Source organism: Lissotriton helveticus, chromosome 1_1 (assembly GCF_964261635.1).
Source record: "Lissotriton helveticus chromosome 1_1, aLisHel1.1, whole genome shotgun sequence".
Classification (NCBI taxonomy): domain Eukaryota; kingdom Metazoa; phylum Chordata; class Amphibia; order Caudata; family Salamandridae; genus Lissotriton; species Lissotriton helveticus.
Genome location: NC_136057.1, coordinates 369,052,719 through 369,069,322, shown reverse-complemented (window position 1 = coordinate 369,069,322; position 16,604 = coordinate 369,052,719). Strand labels below are relative to the sequence as shown.

At 47.0% G+C, this 16,604-nt stretch overlaps 1 protein-coding gene and 1 long non-coding RNA gene across 6 annotated transcripts in view; one reads left to right on the top strand and one right to left on the bottom strand.

The window, feature by feature from the left end:
* LOC144809094 (uncharacterized) overlaps window positions 1–16,604 on the bottom strand; it is a 221,819-nt gene that overhangs the window by 81,267 nt on the left and 123,948 nt on the right. The gene's annotated exons all lie outside the window — the stretch shown is intronic.
* Window positions 1–16,604, top strand: part of WNT5B (Wnt family member 5B) — a 442,741-nt gene that overhangs the window by 358,085 nt on the left and 68,052 nt on the right. For 2 of the 4 annotated variants that reach the window (XM_078673681.1, XM_078673680.1), the window contains exon 2: window positions 15,722–15,852. The exons of 1 other annotated variant lie outside the window; for it this stretch is intronic. In XM_078673681.1, coding sequence (XP_078529807.1) covers window positions 15,779–15,852 — 74 coding nt within the window. In that variant the 5' untranslated portion in view covers window positions 15,722–15,778. Of the gene's footprint in view, window positions 1–14,916; window positions 14,964–15,721; window positions 15,853–16,604 lie in introns of those variants that run through there. One more of the 4 variants, XM_078673682.1, reaches the window with a different exon arrangement.

Sequence of the window (16,604 nt, the reverse complement as noted above, 5' to 3'; positions counted from 1 at the left end):
TCACTAAGAGGAAGTGAATGTAATCTCCCTTTCAGAGAACATTGAAAATAGACCGAGGACTTCAGTTATCGTTCACCACTTAGGCTCGCTCACATTCCACGACCCCAGCCAATCCAGAGTCTATCTCGCATGTGCATGAAACACGATTACATCTCACTCACTGATTGTGAACCAGGTGGATGTTTGAAGCCACATTTTGGCCTGGAAAAGCCAGGTGCAAATCATGCAGGAAAACTGTGCAAAATCCAAGTCCGCAAATCTTGGAATAGGGGAAACATGCTTTTAGCACCCTACCACTGACGAGGTGTCGAAACCAGATAGTTATGGCTTTTGTATTTGGTGTTGAACCAGAAATGACTGTTAGAGCCTGTCCCCTAGACATTGGAATTTCCTCTCAACCTTTCAAAATTGTATGAGTTTGGTTCATCATGGATTTCACATATAATATGCATTCAGCTGACTAGATGAATGTTTTGAGAGATTTTGGCCATTTTGTTTAATAAAAATGTGGATAAATGAGATTGGGCCCTAAATTAGTGATCTTCAAACATAATGCTAAGCCCCCATGAGCAAAATGTTTTTGCGTCGGGCCCCTCAAGCTGACATGCATTGGGTTATCACATTTTTTGATGTGTTCAACTTGTATAATGATAGAAAGTTTATTCGATCGTCTTGCCCACTAGGAATTCTACTGGGACATAAGAGGTATAATAGATGGCAAAACACACAATAGAGACCCCCCCCACATTTGTTGGATTTTCAAAATAGGCTTAGAATCGGCGGAACGGAGGAACCGTCCACAAAAGAGGCCCTACCAGCCTAAACTTCTATTCACATAGGACTAAACCCACTACAACAGATCCAGATTAAACTCTACACTTGTAATAGCAAATGTCTTATTTTTTTAAATTTATTTTCAAAAAGTTACTCTGGATTGTTGTTTGATGAGTGGATGGTATGAATGGGATGTTAGAGGAGAGTGTGTATGAGGAGGAAGAATGGGGGTGGCTTTATTTTGAAATAAAATGTGTTTTTAAAGGAGGAAAATATATGTATATAGTTCAAGAACAAATGTAAAGTCATGCTAAATGAATTGTGTTCATGTGGAAATACAGATACACAAATGTAAGAATTGTAATAAGATGTTGGCAGCAAATTGTTGAAGAGAAAAAAAAATATGAAGAAATTCACTTAAAAAAATTCAGAGTGTGATCTGTATCTGTTCTAGTGGGATTTAGTCCTATCTGAATAGACATTTTGGCTGACAGGACCTCTTTTGGGGTATAAGAGATGGGACATTCCTCTTGCCTCCTCACTCCCAGCTCCTTAGGCCCTCTGTCCCTGCTGATTCCTGCATTGCTGTTCCCAGGCCCACACAATACCACCTCAGCCCCACCGCCCCATGAAATATTGTTCAATTCACCCACCTGTGGAGCGTGTCACTCTCCCTGGAGTAATATTTTTCTCCCAACAAGCAAAATGCCTCCCTGTTGACCTAAGTGGGATCATCCCCAAGAAAACCTTCCTCAGTTTACAAATTTTTGTATCTCCCAAGTTTCAGTGGGATCACAATCCACAAACACCACATCCACTGGTGAAGAGTAAAAAGAATAATTCAGACAGTCATTCCCCACACACTGCACAGTTCCCCGAGGCACACGCAGCACCCCCTTCCTGCAGTGAATAATCTTTCTTGGATCCAGTTCCTCTTCATCTCTCTAGAAAGAACACATGTTTTTGCAGACCAAGCACACATATCTGTGAAAAGATGTCGAAAACAACTTTAACCCACACAATGATGCTGATAAATGTATCTCCATTACTGTGTGAGTTAAGCTTTGACCACCCTTTGAAGACCTCTGGCCTAAATGAAGATGAGTGAATCACGAATGAGGCACACATCAGTATTGCCTGGCTCCGTTTTAAGAGAGTCTTTTCCAAACAGGTACAAGAACTAGAAGCGCATGTGACTGTGACAAGGACTTGGGTTACCCACTCACCCTGTGCCTTCCCCTGGCAGCTGCTCTTATCGCCTGAACATAACAGCCCCTGGCTTGTAGTAGCCTGGAGCCAAACAAACCAAGACTCAAGCCAGAGAGCTGTTATCCACACAGGAAGAGGGTGGGGATAGCAGTGGAGATGAAAGAGCATAGAAAAGGAAGGATGCAAAGAGAGGGTAAGGGAGAAGAGAGTGGGAGCAAGATGGATGAAAGAGGTAATAGAAGAAAATAGTGGGAGATAGCAGAATAGAGTGGTAGTGAATGACAGTTAAAAGGATGGGAAGGAAGTGAAAATGAGATTACAGAAAGAGAGATGGCCAGTAGGAGAGAAAGGGAAAGGAAGGAAGAGTTGGAAAGAGAAAGTGAGTAGGATATTAGCGGCGGGGGAATAGCTAGAATGATACAGACTGGTAGGCTTTTACTGCTAGAGCTGGTACTAGTGGGTAGTGAGGGGAGCTGACTCTTATGAGTGGACCGTCAGAGGATCTGGCACCGAGAGCAGCGTGAGAAGTGTGGCTGGGACTGATGGATGGTGTGAGGAGCTTGCAGTCGTCAGCAGTGCAGGAGCCTGCATGAATTGGCATTGTAAAGAAATAGCACTGAAGGGCAAATTGAATATTGTATTATATTGCAGCATTTATGTAGTACTTACTACCCTATATGGGACACCGAAGCGCTTGCCTACATGGGTAGCTTGCTGCAGCATGTACAGTGTGTGGTTGCAAGGGTGTAATCTGTGTTTTGATCCTGTGTGGGAAGTGTTTTCATGTCTTGAGTGCGGACCACCAAGGTGTGGTTATCGTCTTATGGGATACTATCCTTGAGAGATGGTGGTGCGTTTAACTCTATAGACCTGTACTTGACATTTGAAGACTAATGCTAGTTTTACTCCATTTTATTTTATCATCATTTTTCTGTGGTGTTTAGACGGTGTTAGCTATATTTTGGAACTCCGTAAACTGTACTCCACCCCTTATATGAACGCTGAGGGAACCCTCCACTAAAACGAACTTGATCAAGGACCCTTAGTACTCTTTTTGGGTAAGTGCCTTTATTACGGAACTAGGCCCTGGGGGAGAAGGAAAAAACTTTGATGTCCCCTTTCCCTTTTTTTAAAAAGTAGGGAGGGGGGAGACACTATAATTCCCTGGAACTGTGACTAGGCTGGATATCTTAAACACCTTATGATTATAATCAATCATTAAGCTTATCCATCTAGCCACTAAATCTCTAAATCTTTGTAAAGTATGTGCTCTCCTGCTGTAAGGAGATGGGTGATAGTTGAAAGTGAATACCAGTATGGTACTGTTATAAATGTTGATGGCGATGATAAATTCTTAGTTCCCTGTGCTGTGAAATAGGCGCTAACCTTTATGTAGTTTTTGCTTATCAATAAATTATCACCTTGAGAGACCAGCAGTCCTCAGAGCCAAATGAAATGTGTTTTATACTGAGTCTGTGTGCTAGAAAGAACCTCCAGCACTGAAAGAATGAAATGTTGTGCAAATCTATCTATTTTTTGTATTATAGTGTTGTCCTTTACACCGCGGTACCTCTTCGCCCTGAGGAAGGTGCGGCCTGACCTGGCCATTTACCGAAACGCGCGTTGGCGCTACTTGTGTTTGAGGCAGAAATCTTGTTCCATCTTGGATGGTCCTTGTACCAACCTGACCTGCCCTACACCCTAGTTCGTCAAATGAAGCAATCTCCATCTTGATTTCATTTATAGGCAGGGATGTACCCTGGTGTTGCTGTTTTTAAATGTATGGAAGATGGTATGAATGATGAGAAGTGAAAAGGATATGTCTGAGAATTGAGTGTTGATGAAGAGTGTGCGGTGTGTGTGGGACAATATCACTGTTTATAATGACATATAACCAGATGTGTACCTTTTGTATGAAATAATTTATGTAAAGCATTCCACTGAGAAAAATCATATATACTTGAGAAAAGATAAAAAATAAAAAAAGAATAAATAAAATGATTTGAATATAATCTATATTGTTGGATGCTATTTTGGCTCCGAGTGTTGGTCAATTACGGTGTATATATTTTAGGGATCCCATTATAGGACCCATATAAAGTGGCAGGGTATGCTTCCTTTTTCTTGTGTTATCGTCTTATGGGACGCCAGCATTTAGTGATGGACGAGGAAGTGTGAGAGATAGGTGCACAGTTTTTGGTTTTCAGTAAGCTGGCCGCTTCGAGCAGCTCTGCAGTCCCTTTATGGTAATTTTTATTTCCACAGTCCAGTTAGCTGGTTACTGCCCTGGGTTGTCCATTCTGAGATATTTTGTTTAAAGTTGATGGCCATGAGCAGGCATAGGTTGGAGGAAAATATGGATCAGAGATCTGCTGAGATGGACTTTATTACTATCGTCGTATACCTGATTGCCATTGTGATGTGTTAAAAGGCACTTGTTGGGACCTGCAGCCGTGAACTAAATTAAGGTCCTCTGTTGGTCAGCGACGTGTGCCTGGTCTTTCAGTTATTCCATACCTGTTCAGCTTGTGATGGGTGATTTATGTCTCTGGACTGGTACAGTACTGGGTGATGGACATAACCTGAAGCAGTTTTGTCTGATGTTAGAGTGTCAAGCAGTTTATGGAAATTATCATGCAGTTTGTATAAACTACAATCAACTGCCCCAACCGACTATGCTATAGTATTAGTGTGAGTTATATATTGTAATTGCATTTCTATATTATTTACTGCCCTTGATGAGATATTGTAGCACTGTGTCAGACAGCACACTGCACCACAACCCTTGGGTATTAGTTTTTTAGGTTGAGCCTAAGGCAGCGTGCATGCGCTGCATAGGAAATCGACCTCTTGGAATCATTTCAGCTTGTATAGAAGCTCGTGCATGTGGTGCTCACATGCGATTGGCCTTTGCGTCTGGCTTCAGTATGCAATTGGCCAAAGGCGTGTGGAAGTCCCAGCTGCTTGTGAAATGTTTACTCCCAGAGCATTTTGCTCTAGGGAGCCAGCAGCGGCGCAGGGGCCATCTGGATTTATTAGCGTGCCTGCGCTTGTCTCCCACGCAGTGTCTCTCCCCCCAAGGTTGCACTTGTTCAACAGGACGGGGTAAAGTTGTTTTCTGTGCTTCAGGCACACTCATCCAGCAGCCACCACAGTCTGCATTTGGCCCGGGCTTGACCAGTGTCCCGGCTGCTGCTGGGCCTCCCCTCCCACGGGCCTGGCCTCCCCTCTCCCGGGCCGGGCTCCCTCTGAAGCGCTCATGCCCCGTCCGGCAGCGCTATGAGCTGTGATTAGTAGCAAGAGCATGCTGGGCTCTCAAGGACGCGAGGAAAAGGCTGCGCCGCCCATCGAGTAAAAAAATGCAGCCGCAATTGGGTGCCCATTTAGGAGAGTGATGATCCTTACTGCCGAATATTGACTGTTTCGATGCCAGATTTCGGCGTGTAATGTGCCGGCAGTGATCTTTATCAGTAAACATCTCTGTCTGGGATCAAAGAGCTACTTATGTTTACTTTAACAACGAATTATTAATCTTTAACCAGCTCAATCCAGATGTCCCGTAATTATTTCAATATTTTAAATACATTTTGAATGTCTTGGTAGCCAAAAGGTCAGTTTTGTGCGGGTTCTTGTTGAAATTCGCACCCGAAATATGAAATAGTCTCACTAATTATTGTGATGTAGATCTAACCCGCCGGAAAGTAGGCACCGCGACACGATGACTCAGCCATGAAGGTTATCAAGGTAAATAATAGCATTGACAACCTTGATAAAATAATGTGCATTTGATTACGCGAGTATTTAAAATAGCATTATTGTCTAGAATAAATCTTTTGACACTGACGCAAAAAGAGATTCTGGTGCTATGGAAAGAAAAAATGCACACATTCAACACATCCTACTCCTAATTGTATTAACCAACAACTAGTCATTTTATCCCGGGCCGGACAGAGCCCAGCGCTGGAAACCCATTTTGTTCACGTCTATCGGACCGCACAGAGAAACATAGATTGTGTAAAACACGAACAACTTTGTAAAAGTAAATCTTGCATGCGCACGCTTGTAGTAATAAAAAGGGGGGGCTCATTTATTACCCTTATCCCAATGACCCAATTATGTTGTAAAACCTGTCTTCGACTCCAGGAGCAGCCTGTGTCCACACCACCAGGCACCCGGAAAAGCCGTTCTCACTCACGGAGCCCCGCAGAACATTCCAGTCCACTTCATGTTAGTACATACATGTCCCACTAGGAGATTGGGACTTACACAGAGACGTTCTATATTTGTGAGTGTTGTGAAGTCAGGGCCCTTTAGAAACAGCTGCTTTCTGAGAGCACTGATCTTGATGTGAAAATAAATACGCGTGTGAGCAGTGGAACTAAATCTATTCTTGCTACCTGGATTGCATTTCGGTACTGCAGACAAAATCCGTCCTCACAGTCCATTAATGAGAATGTTTTTACACTATGAGGGTCAAAGTGTCACTCCTAAACCCTGGCTGATGGGGTTCATTGCTGTAAGGTGGTCAGGCAGTTCAGTTCACAATCTGCCCCCTTGCCAGGTCCCACCAAGCCAGTTTCAAAGTGGGTTCCCTGCCCACTTACCAAACTTCCAAACATCTCTGGCAAAACACTTATAAGGTCCCAGAGGCGAGACTTATTGGCTATGCCAATGCTTGTTTGGTTGGTTGGTTTTGGCTAATTGTTGGTTTTTGGGATTAGGCTTGCACTCTTAAGGAAACCATGCCATGCATGTACTCCAGTTTGTATATGGTAGATTAAATTAATAGGAGTTAGGTGTGATCTATAGTGGATGGGGGTGAAATGTGAATTCATGCATGGGTTGGCAGTATTAATAGAGAAGCTACAACAGATTAGGTATTGTTAGGTTGCAGGAGAATTAAAGTAAACATGCATGTGACTTGCAGTAGGCTGTGCTCGGAGAGAAGAGGCATGCAGAAGATGGAAAGGAAGGACGGAGTCACACCGAAAGACAAAGGAGAATCGACAATCGGAAGTTTTAAGTGAAAGTCAGTTTTCTTGCACGTGGCTGCACCGCTAGGCAATCTGTTGAGCTGGCACCAGTGGGAAGAATATCAAGTCTGCACTGGTGAGCAGTGTGAGGACCTGGTACCGGTCGATGGCGCGAGCAGTGTGAAGAGCCTGCATTGCTGCAGGCGTGATGAGCACGCATTGGCTTGCGGCATGAGGAGACAATATTGGCTGGCTGTGCAAGGAGTAGACTGTGGTTGGCAGTGGGAGAAGCTGCATTGATGGCCAATGCAGGAGTGGACACTGGTGGGAAGTGAAAGGACTGGCACTGGTGTATGGTGTGAGTAGCATGAATGAGTGGGCAGAGTAAAGAACAGGAGGGCAGAGTACGGGTCTTGGTGGGTAGTGTCAAGCGCTTGCACCGGTGTACAGTGTGCAGTGCTGCAGCAGTGAACAGTGGAAGCCAGGGGTGGGACTGGTAGGCAGTTTCTTCACTGGTGGATGCTTTCATAAGTTGGCACTGGTAAGCGGTGTGTCCGGCTTGCAAAGGTAGCCAGTGTAGGTGGTTCTTGGAAATGTAAGAAGCTGGCACCGGTGGGAGGATGTGTGCGGGTGGGCTGTGGCAGAATCTGGAATTAGAGGACAAATAGGAGCTACCAAGGGTCTGCAGTGTATGGAGTTCACACTGGCGTGGAAGCCTCAAGGCGCTGCCTTCTGAATCAACCAATTTTTACAGGTAACAAATTCACTCCTAATTTTCAAGAGACTTATTTGTTATTCAAGACAGAAAGTCCAGGGGAGACTGGTAACAACAGACCAACACACTCGAAGAAAGCTATAGAAAGAGAAGCCAGATCTCGCCTTTGGCATCACTTTATGTACTTTACGTTTCTTGTTTTGTTATTTTTGAATAACATGCAATCTGCTTGTATTGTTATGTATCTTTGGTGAGAATAATAAACATATGCACCCAGTATTTCTCTAAAGGATCATTTATTCTGTGAAAAGCTCGAGAAATGATCTTTGTTGTTGTTGTTAAGCATCGAGTTGCATAAAACAGGATGCGCACAATCACATCCTTTACGGACTAAGAAAGTGAAACAATTTCCCTACCCAAGCCCTACTGTTCTTGTATTATCAACATTGTCCACTTAGTGGCACTAAAGAGTCACTTCTCCAAACTAAAAACGAAGTAATTCCTTTGATAATACAAGTTGTTCCTGAGCACATAACTAACCATTGGTAACTATAGAGGAAAGATGAGGAGGGCTCGGGAGTGGAAATCTCGAGGGAGTATGGATGGCGTGTGGTCTACAATTGGTAGGTCGTCCGTGTGCTCACAGTCCAGGGGGAATTCTTACTCGGTATTGAGGAGCTGGAAGAGGCACCCCTGGGCATCTTAGAACAACATCAGTCGACATATTTTGTGGCTTTCCGGCGAGCTGTAGCCGGACTATGGATGATCCCAGACCGCCAGAGGTGAGATTGTGGTGGATAAAAGGTGCACCATGTACAGGCTGGCCTCCATCGCGCATGATAAAATGAGTGGTCGTGAACTGATACGGATTCGATTTCTCGATTGTGCGAGTGACCCGGAACCGGGACAAGTAATAATAACGTACATGGAAAATGTGGTCAACACACCTTGGTGGTGTGCCTCGTGCCCTGGCATAACTCAGTTTGGGCAGTTGAGCTCATTACATCACGACCCTCATAAGTGAACAGTAGAGGGGGGGTCTTTGGAGATGATGGTTGGAACTGTATCCTGTTTCGTTCCCTTGTTCAATAGCTCCGATGAAAGCCATTGAAAATGCATGCAATAGATGGTTGTGTAATATGTCCTACCCATGAAATAAATATATATACGTATATACGTGTTGTTTCAAACTTGGTTAATCAATAAATAATAAATAAATCTGTTAAACTGTGTAAAGCTAAAGGTTTAAAAAAGTAATTGAGGAACCGGCGCTCTCGCTGCTCTCGTAATTCACAGCAACCCATTGATAAATAAATGACGTGTACCTTTTCTTAGAAATCAATAGAGACCCACTGATCATTTGGAAAACAAGTAACCCATACCCAGGTCTTGAAAGTGTGCAAACACCAATATAACACGTATTAGCTACTTCCTTCACCATTTGGAAAGTGCTTCAGCCCTCACAAGGAGTATAGAAAGTGCCTTTTGAATACCAACTCCATATAATACAAACCTATTGGAAAGGAGGACCCCTGTTGTCCACTGGAAAAACGAGTGTCCAATAGACGCCGAATGGAAAAAGAGACCATGGGGCAGATTTTCAAAGAAGTCTCGCAACGCAGCGCTGCAGCCAGAAATGCTGCACCGCGTTGCTTGACAGGTAGGGAGCAGGAGAGTGCCATATCTACAGAGATATGGCGCTCTCCCTAGCGCTGGCGCTGATTTCACTGCCGTGCGCCATGGCCCTGTGGTGCGTGCCTCAGTCTAGCATAGATTTTTGGGTACAAAACCTGAACAAGATACTATACCTAGACAAGTTCAAACACTTTTTTCCACTTTGTGTGCTGGACAGTGCAGCATGCATGCGAACTAGGAGTAGAAAGGAGAAATGAAAGCATTTCTCCTCTTAACGCCTCCTTTCAGATGGCATTAACTTTTGGCGCTAAGCCCTGTCTACAATTGTTTGGAGAAATGGTTTTGAGTCAAAAGCTGTGGGTGGTTGCATGGGAACACCCACGTACCACCCATGTAATGCCGCCATGGTGCTAAGTAAAAACAAAGCAGTGCTTCGTGCTGCTTTGCGTTACTTGTTTGGTACTTTCCAACTCAAAACAAGTTTTGCACTGTAAAGTAAATTGGTAAAAAACATTTTGTGCTGGTAAGCATCACTTTTGTGATGCTAACCCAGCGCAAAATGTTTGAAAATCTACCCCTCGTATTCCTCAGTTGGTAATTACATGCTCCTTCCTTGGAATACAAGTGACCATGGCCTGTCCATTACGGATAAATTACCCAAATGGTTCCTGTTATTCAAGTGACTTCTACCTGTCCATTAGAAATCAAGTGCCGGACATCAGGTGACCTGTACTCTTCTATTGGAAAGCAAGTGTCCTACACCCATCCATCAGGAATTAGAACTGTGAAATGCTAATCCACTAAGTTATACCCATGCATTTGGAAGCAGATGACCTATAGTTGGCATCTCGTTTTTGAGGCTGACAGCGGGTGAAGCAATACGGCGCTCTATTGGAGGCTGACACGCAGTAACGCCGACATGAAGTAACGTCTGTGGAGCACGCTTTTCTGATAGTCACCTATCATAGTGACCAGAAGAAACTTTGGAATTTTGGAATGTACTTTACATATTGAACCATTTGCGACGTGTTCTAAGAGACAGTGAATTTTCTTGCAAAAGTGGTAGACCATCTGTAAGCGTTTCCTTGTGGATATCCGTACTAAATGGATTGATGCCTTACAGTCTTTTAAAGTGTTGAGATATTATGATCCTGGGACTGCAGTGATCGGTATAAAGATTTGTGCGTTGTGAAATTTGCCCTGAGGAAGCCACGTTGGCTAGATTATTCCATCACTTTACGCTACAAGTGGTCCAAGAAGCTATTAAAGGATCATCTTTTGAAATCACTGAAGAGTCCGGATTGATTGATATTTTGTGCATTTATGCTTTGAAATATCCATGTTGCCTCTCTGTGCATTTTGTACTGTTTTATAATTGTTGGGTCCTCCAGCAGTGGACTGAGGAGGTGGGCAACGTAATTCTTGAGTAAATATATGATCTGTGTATAGCGAGGTGGTGCGGCACTTAAGTATCCCTTACTGGGGTTTTCTTCTTCTTTATCTGTATAGTTGGCAGGATGGCTCAGTGAGTTGGACACTCTCTTCTGAAACATATGGTAATCTACAGGCCACAGGTTCAATACCTTGTTTATTGATGTGCACATCTGCCATAGCAGAGAAAGGAATGTAGAATAGGAAATAATAAAACCAGCTGAGTGCTGAGCCTGTCAGCCCTGCTACGCATTCATGCTTACATGGTTGACCACGTCAAAAGGATCAGAGAGACCTAGCATCGGGAGGCTACATCTTGACCTCCATCCCGGAGTATAACTGCTCCTTCAGGGCTGTACCTTGAGCAGAAGCCTGTCTGAACCGAATCGAGAGCCCCTGAACCTCAAGATGGTTATCCAGATCTTACCATCACTTTCATGGTAGCCGTCAGAAGAGTGATGTGGCCATGGTTCTTAATGATGGCTTAGTCGAGGCTAGGTTGCTTAGTCAAGGGATCAACACCCCTTAGTCCCACTGTGTTAGATACCAGGAAGTGTTTATAAGGTTACAGATATGCTCTCTGATGGCTGGGTTAAGGCTTGAAAGATGGACGCCAGGCAAGGACCATCTGCGTAGATCACCTCTAGCACCCTCAGTGCACCACAGACCGCATCAGCAGAGTGATAGAGTAACTGCCTCCGAAGCCCGGGGACCCACTGGGCCAGGATGTTGAAAACCTGGCTCTGGTGAGGCAGTCTTCTGGATGTCCATGTAAGAGTGCCCAATTTGTCACTGGAAACCTGTTAAGGGTTGACGCTGGTGACGTAGCCTGGAAGAGACAGGAAAGATCCTGTGATGGAAAATATCTATCTTGGGATACCGAAGTCTCACGCAATCTGGACAGTGATAAAAGGGCCTTTGATCTATAGCGTAGCCCTGTACCGTTCATGAGACAATTTATAGGGCTTGTGTTAGTACTCACTGCGCCCCTCCTGCCTGACCCCCAATCTCATTGTTTTTGTCTTATCTCATGTAGAAACCATTTGTTGAGGTTTTCACCATCTGAATAGGTAGTTGGGTGCCTGCCTAGATAGAGACTCTAGTGCCAGTAGATTGTAAAATGACCTCAGCTGCTCCAGTACATCCCAATCCCCTCTGGACCCATTGCTCTCTCTGTAAAGAGGAGTACCCTCAGATTTTCAGAAGTGTAGAGTGGTTGGGGCCCTTCTGGCGTCCGGGGATGGTGCTGCAGATCTGTAGCATGTAGATGGAGAAGATCTGGCTTCTGGTCTACTCCTTCTCACACTTGTCTCCAACAAAAGTCGATGAGTGGAATGCTTGCAAACGTCTGCTCCACTAGCAATTCCTGGGCCTTATTCCACTCCATCTTTGTTTGTCCACTGCAGTTCCAGGCATGGAGCCACCATATGGAGATCAGGCTTGATCATGCTCCAGTAGAAGTTCATCCCACCTCCTCTCTGAACACAAACACAAGTAAACCCCAACCTGCCTGAGCGTAGCTGAGCCTCCTGAGCAAGGTGCAGCTTGGATTGCTTGCTGATGGTACGATGAGGCGGGGGTATGCCTAGGTAGATTGTACGATTCTGTGGGGGCTTTGCCGAATGGTGCAAAAAAGTATTCAGGGAGGGAGGCTAGTCAACTTGCAATAAATGTGTCTGCTGAGTACTAGTCAGTTAATGGGTGCGTACATTGGATGAGAGTGTGGATATTGTGCATGTATAATAATTGGTGTTGGTCTGTGGTTGCTGTGTTAATGTGGGATTCCATTTTCAATGATGAGTTCAAAAGAACCCTGAGGTTTCTAGTGGAGTTTGCAAATTTCAGTGTCAGGTCAGAGGAGTTTTGCTGAGGCAGGAAAATACCAGACCTCACTTCTAGATGGCTTTTACATTAGTGACCTTGAAAACTTCTAGTGCAAAATGGCGGTGAAACAGTCGAAAACGTGACTGGAGGTGAGATGTAACCTAGAAACAGATGTGGGTGTTTTTGGCATCAATTTGATATGAGAACCCAACCGATGAGATGATATTCCCAAGGGAGGGGAGGTAGAGTGAGCACTTGAGCGCACCTTGGATATAGCCTTGTGGTACGCCCCTGGAAGTAAAGCGTGGTCGGTGTTTTTGGCCTGGAGTCTCACCAAGTGACGTGGGAGCTTCCTGAAACAAGTGGGTGCAGCAATTTGTGATCTAGGCTCGTGAGGTCCTTGATTCTCAGTTGTGGATTGTAGAATTGGGTTACTATGGGCCGTGAACAAATTGTCTAGGTGCATTAAAGATGGCTGTGACTATTACAAAACCCATGTCAACAGTACTCATGTCCTCAAACCCAAAAGAATTGAAGTATGTTCTCAATCTACCTTGATTTCTGCTTCTTCTTCTTTTCTGTTTGGCTTCTATACTTCTCTTTAAGCTGTTGTGATTTCTTACGCGCATCCATATGTGCCTAAACTCTTTTTTGTGCTTATCTCACCTTGATTTGTGCATAACCCCCTTTATTGAGCTATTAGCCACTCAGTGGTATGTCTGCTTAATCCAACTAACCCCTGTCTATTCCTTCACCCATCCTTTTGTTTCACCCCCTGAATTGTGCTTTACACCTCCCTGCAATGTGTGGTTTAGCCCCTGAGTTGAGTTCCACTGCCCTGAGTTGAGTTGGGCTTAACCCCACTCTAGCTTTGAGAGTTACCCCCCTCCGTGTTTTACCGCTCCGATGTGTGTGCTGTTCCTCAGATTTCTGCTTCTTCCCTCCGATTTCTTCGTTGCCGTGGATTTTAGTTGTATCCCCTTATTTCGTTCCTTTTTCCCTAGTTTGAACTTTAATGTTTGATTTGTAGTTTAGTAAAAAAAAAAATGGGTTTACTCTTCTGACTGATGTTTTACCGTCCCCACGTGTACTTTATACCCTTGCGGTTTGTGTTTTTAGTAATGATTTGTGCTTTACCACTCCGATGTGTGCTGTATCCGGTCTCTGACTTGTGCTTTACCCCTCGGCGTGTGCCCTGAAATCCTGATTTTTGCTCTGCTCCTCTGGGTGAAGCTTTCCCTTCTGATACGTATCCAGCTCCTCTGATCTGTGATTTGTCTCTGTGGCTTGTAGTTTTCCGCCCTGACGTTTGCTTTACCCGTCTGACTTGTGTTTTATTATTCTAGCTTCTCCTTCACTCTGTAGTCTGTGCTTTACCACTCTGTCTTGTCCTTTACCTCCACAGTTTCTTATTTATCTCTCTGGTGCTTTAACCTCAGAATGTGTTTTACCCCTCTGATTCCAGTCTCGGGGTCAGCTCAACATCCTGTGATTCTGGGCAAATCACTTAATCTCCCGGTGCCGCAAAACATGAATGTGGCTTTGTGTAATGTAACTGCCGCTCCATAAAACTGCAAAAGAAGTGCTTTACTCCCTTTTATGTGTACTTAACCCCTTTGAATTCCTCCCCCCTCCCCCCTCCCCGGGGTGCACCATCCTCGGGATGTGTACCGGATCTTACTTTGGTGTGTACTCCAGGCACCATTACCCCAATTTGCTAAACTGCATGTGCTGTTTAGGGAGTATAGCGCCGCTTGCAGCTTCCTTGGCGCTGTGGTAATCTCACCTTGGTTGGCCCGCTCAGTCTAGTGAAAGAGGGTGCGTCTCCCGCTGGGCTTCAAGTCATTTCTGAAGCCAGTGACATTATTCCCTGGGGAGGGCAGTCACACTGGGCAACTTTCTTCCAGTGCCCCTCACCTGGCGAGGCCCCCCCACTTCTGCCTTCAGTACCCAGTACAGGCTCGTGGGGACGCCCTGTCCGCCCCATGATTTGTGGGGGCCCCTCTCCCCCCACCACTGCCTGTTTTCTCAGACGTCCTCCCATTTGGCGTGCTTGTTTTCCCAGGCCGCCCCCTGGTGGTCCCTGCTCTGGGGGGTGGAGGCGGGTCAGCCCCGGTGCATGTTGTATGTGTGGGTTTTCCCCGGGAGGGGGGCGGGGTGGGGGCAGCGTGATCTCTGCGCAGATAGGGGGGGCTCTGCTCTCACTTTGGCCTTTCCTCCCCCCGCCCCCTGCGCCGGCCGCGCTCTCCCTCCCCAGTGTCACTTGTGTTTGTGAAAGGCCCCCAAGTGCGCGTCCATTCACACGCCCCCCACCCCGGCCCTCGGTGTCTGGGACAGAGCCCTGGGCAGAGAGAGGATGGGCTTCACTGGGCTGTGGAGAGAGCGCCGCCGCTGAGCTGCAGGTCCGGGCACCCGGGGGCAGCCGAGGGGCAGGGAGAAGCAGGGCACGGGGAGTGAGGACAGGACAGGAGGAGAGAGGGCAGGACAGGAGGAGCGAGGGCAGAAACAGGGCACGAGGAGCGAGGGCAGGAACCGGGCAGGACAGGAGGAGCGAGGGCAGAAACAGGGCAGGGCAGGAGGAGTGAAGGCAGAAACAGGGCACGAGGAGCGAGGGCAGAACGGGGCACGACAGGAGGAGGAGGGCAGAAACAGGACAGGAGGAGCGAGGGCAGAAACAAGGCAGAAGTAAAGAGCAGGCGGCGAGGGCAGAGGGACAGAAACGGGTTGGAAAGTGGGTAAAGGTAGCAGACAGGCGTTAGAGGGGCAGAAACAGGAAGGGCAGAGGTGCAGGACAGGTAGTAAGCAGGAAGGGGCGACAGGAGCAGGGTGGGAGACTTATAAAGTAGGGTCGATGTCTTGTTAGCAGAGTAAGAGGTGGACCTACAGGGCTGGGTAGGGGCTGACGGGGTCGCGGAGGTGCCACCTGGGTGCCGTGGGCAGTGCTGCCGCGCCTGGAGGCAGCGAGAGAGAGAAGGGGGAGAGAAGCGAGAGGGTCCGAGCCGCAGAGAGAGTGTCCGAGCCGAGGCAGGGGCTGTGTCTGGCGGCAGTGCTGTGCCATTGCTCCCCGGGGCTGAGGGGCAGGTAGCGCCTGTGCCCAGGGGCAGTCTGCGAGGAGCCCGGGCACCAGTAGTGACCCTCCGCTGCCTTCCTTCCTCCGCAGGGAGCCGTGCCGTGGGGGCCGCTGGCGCAGGGACTGCACCGAGGGCTGCGGGACACTATGCCCGGGATCCGCCTGCTGTTGGCCGCCGCCCTGCTCTGCTGCCCGCCCCCGGTGGGGGGCGCCTCCTGGTGGTGAGTACCGCTCCACATCTTTCTTTTTATCAAGTTACTGTGCTGTGAAGGTAACATGTCGCTCTGAAGCCGTGGCCGGTGTGGCGCTGCGAGCAGATCCCAGCGCCACGGCGAGCTCGCTGGCTGCTCTGAGGCACGCCCGCAGGGGCATAGGCACGCTCAAGGTACAGGCGAGCTAGGCACAGGGTGATTTGATCCTACCCCTGCCTGGTCTCATGCCCCACTTTATCCTATACCCCTCCACACAACCGCACTGACTGCCCTACACTTCATGTTGGTCACTATTCCATACCATACCCTGTCTTTACGAACTAACACGGATAAAGAGATGTACTACTGTTCGCATACCTACCACTGTCCCTGTACTCTACCACCGTCCCACACTCTACCGCCGTCCCACACTCTACCACCGACCCTATACGCGACCACGGTCCCCTCACTCTGTTACTGTCCCTAAACTCGACCACTGTCCGCGCACTTTACCCCCGTTCTCTCACTCCAGTTCCTCTAGGCAGCCCCTTGTACTTCCTGAGCGCTTCATGCCAGGGCACATCTCCGGGACCGCTGCCTCAACCCCCCCCCCCCATCCCCAATATGTATATCTGCCACACGAGAGTGAAAGGTACATCCGCCTGCCTGTATAAAATGTGTCCATATGACGCCTGCTTGAAATGTGACTGCGGGGCATGTGTAACACGGGCTCCTGCCCCGCTTGGGTCAAGTCTGTGCACTTGCCGTCCGAGTTAAAGGCA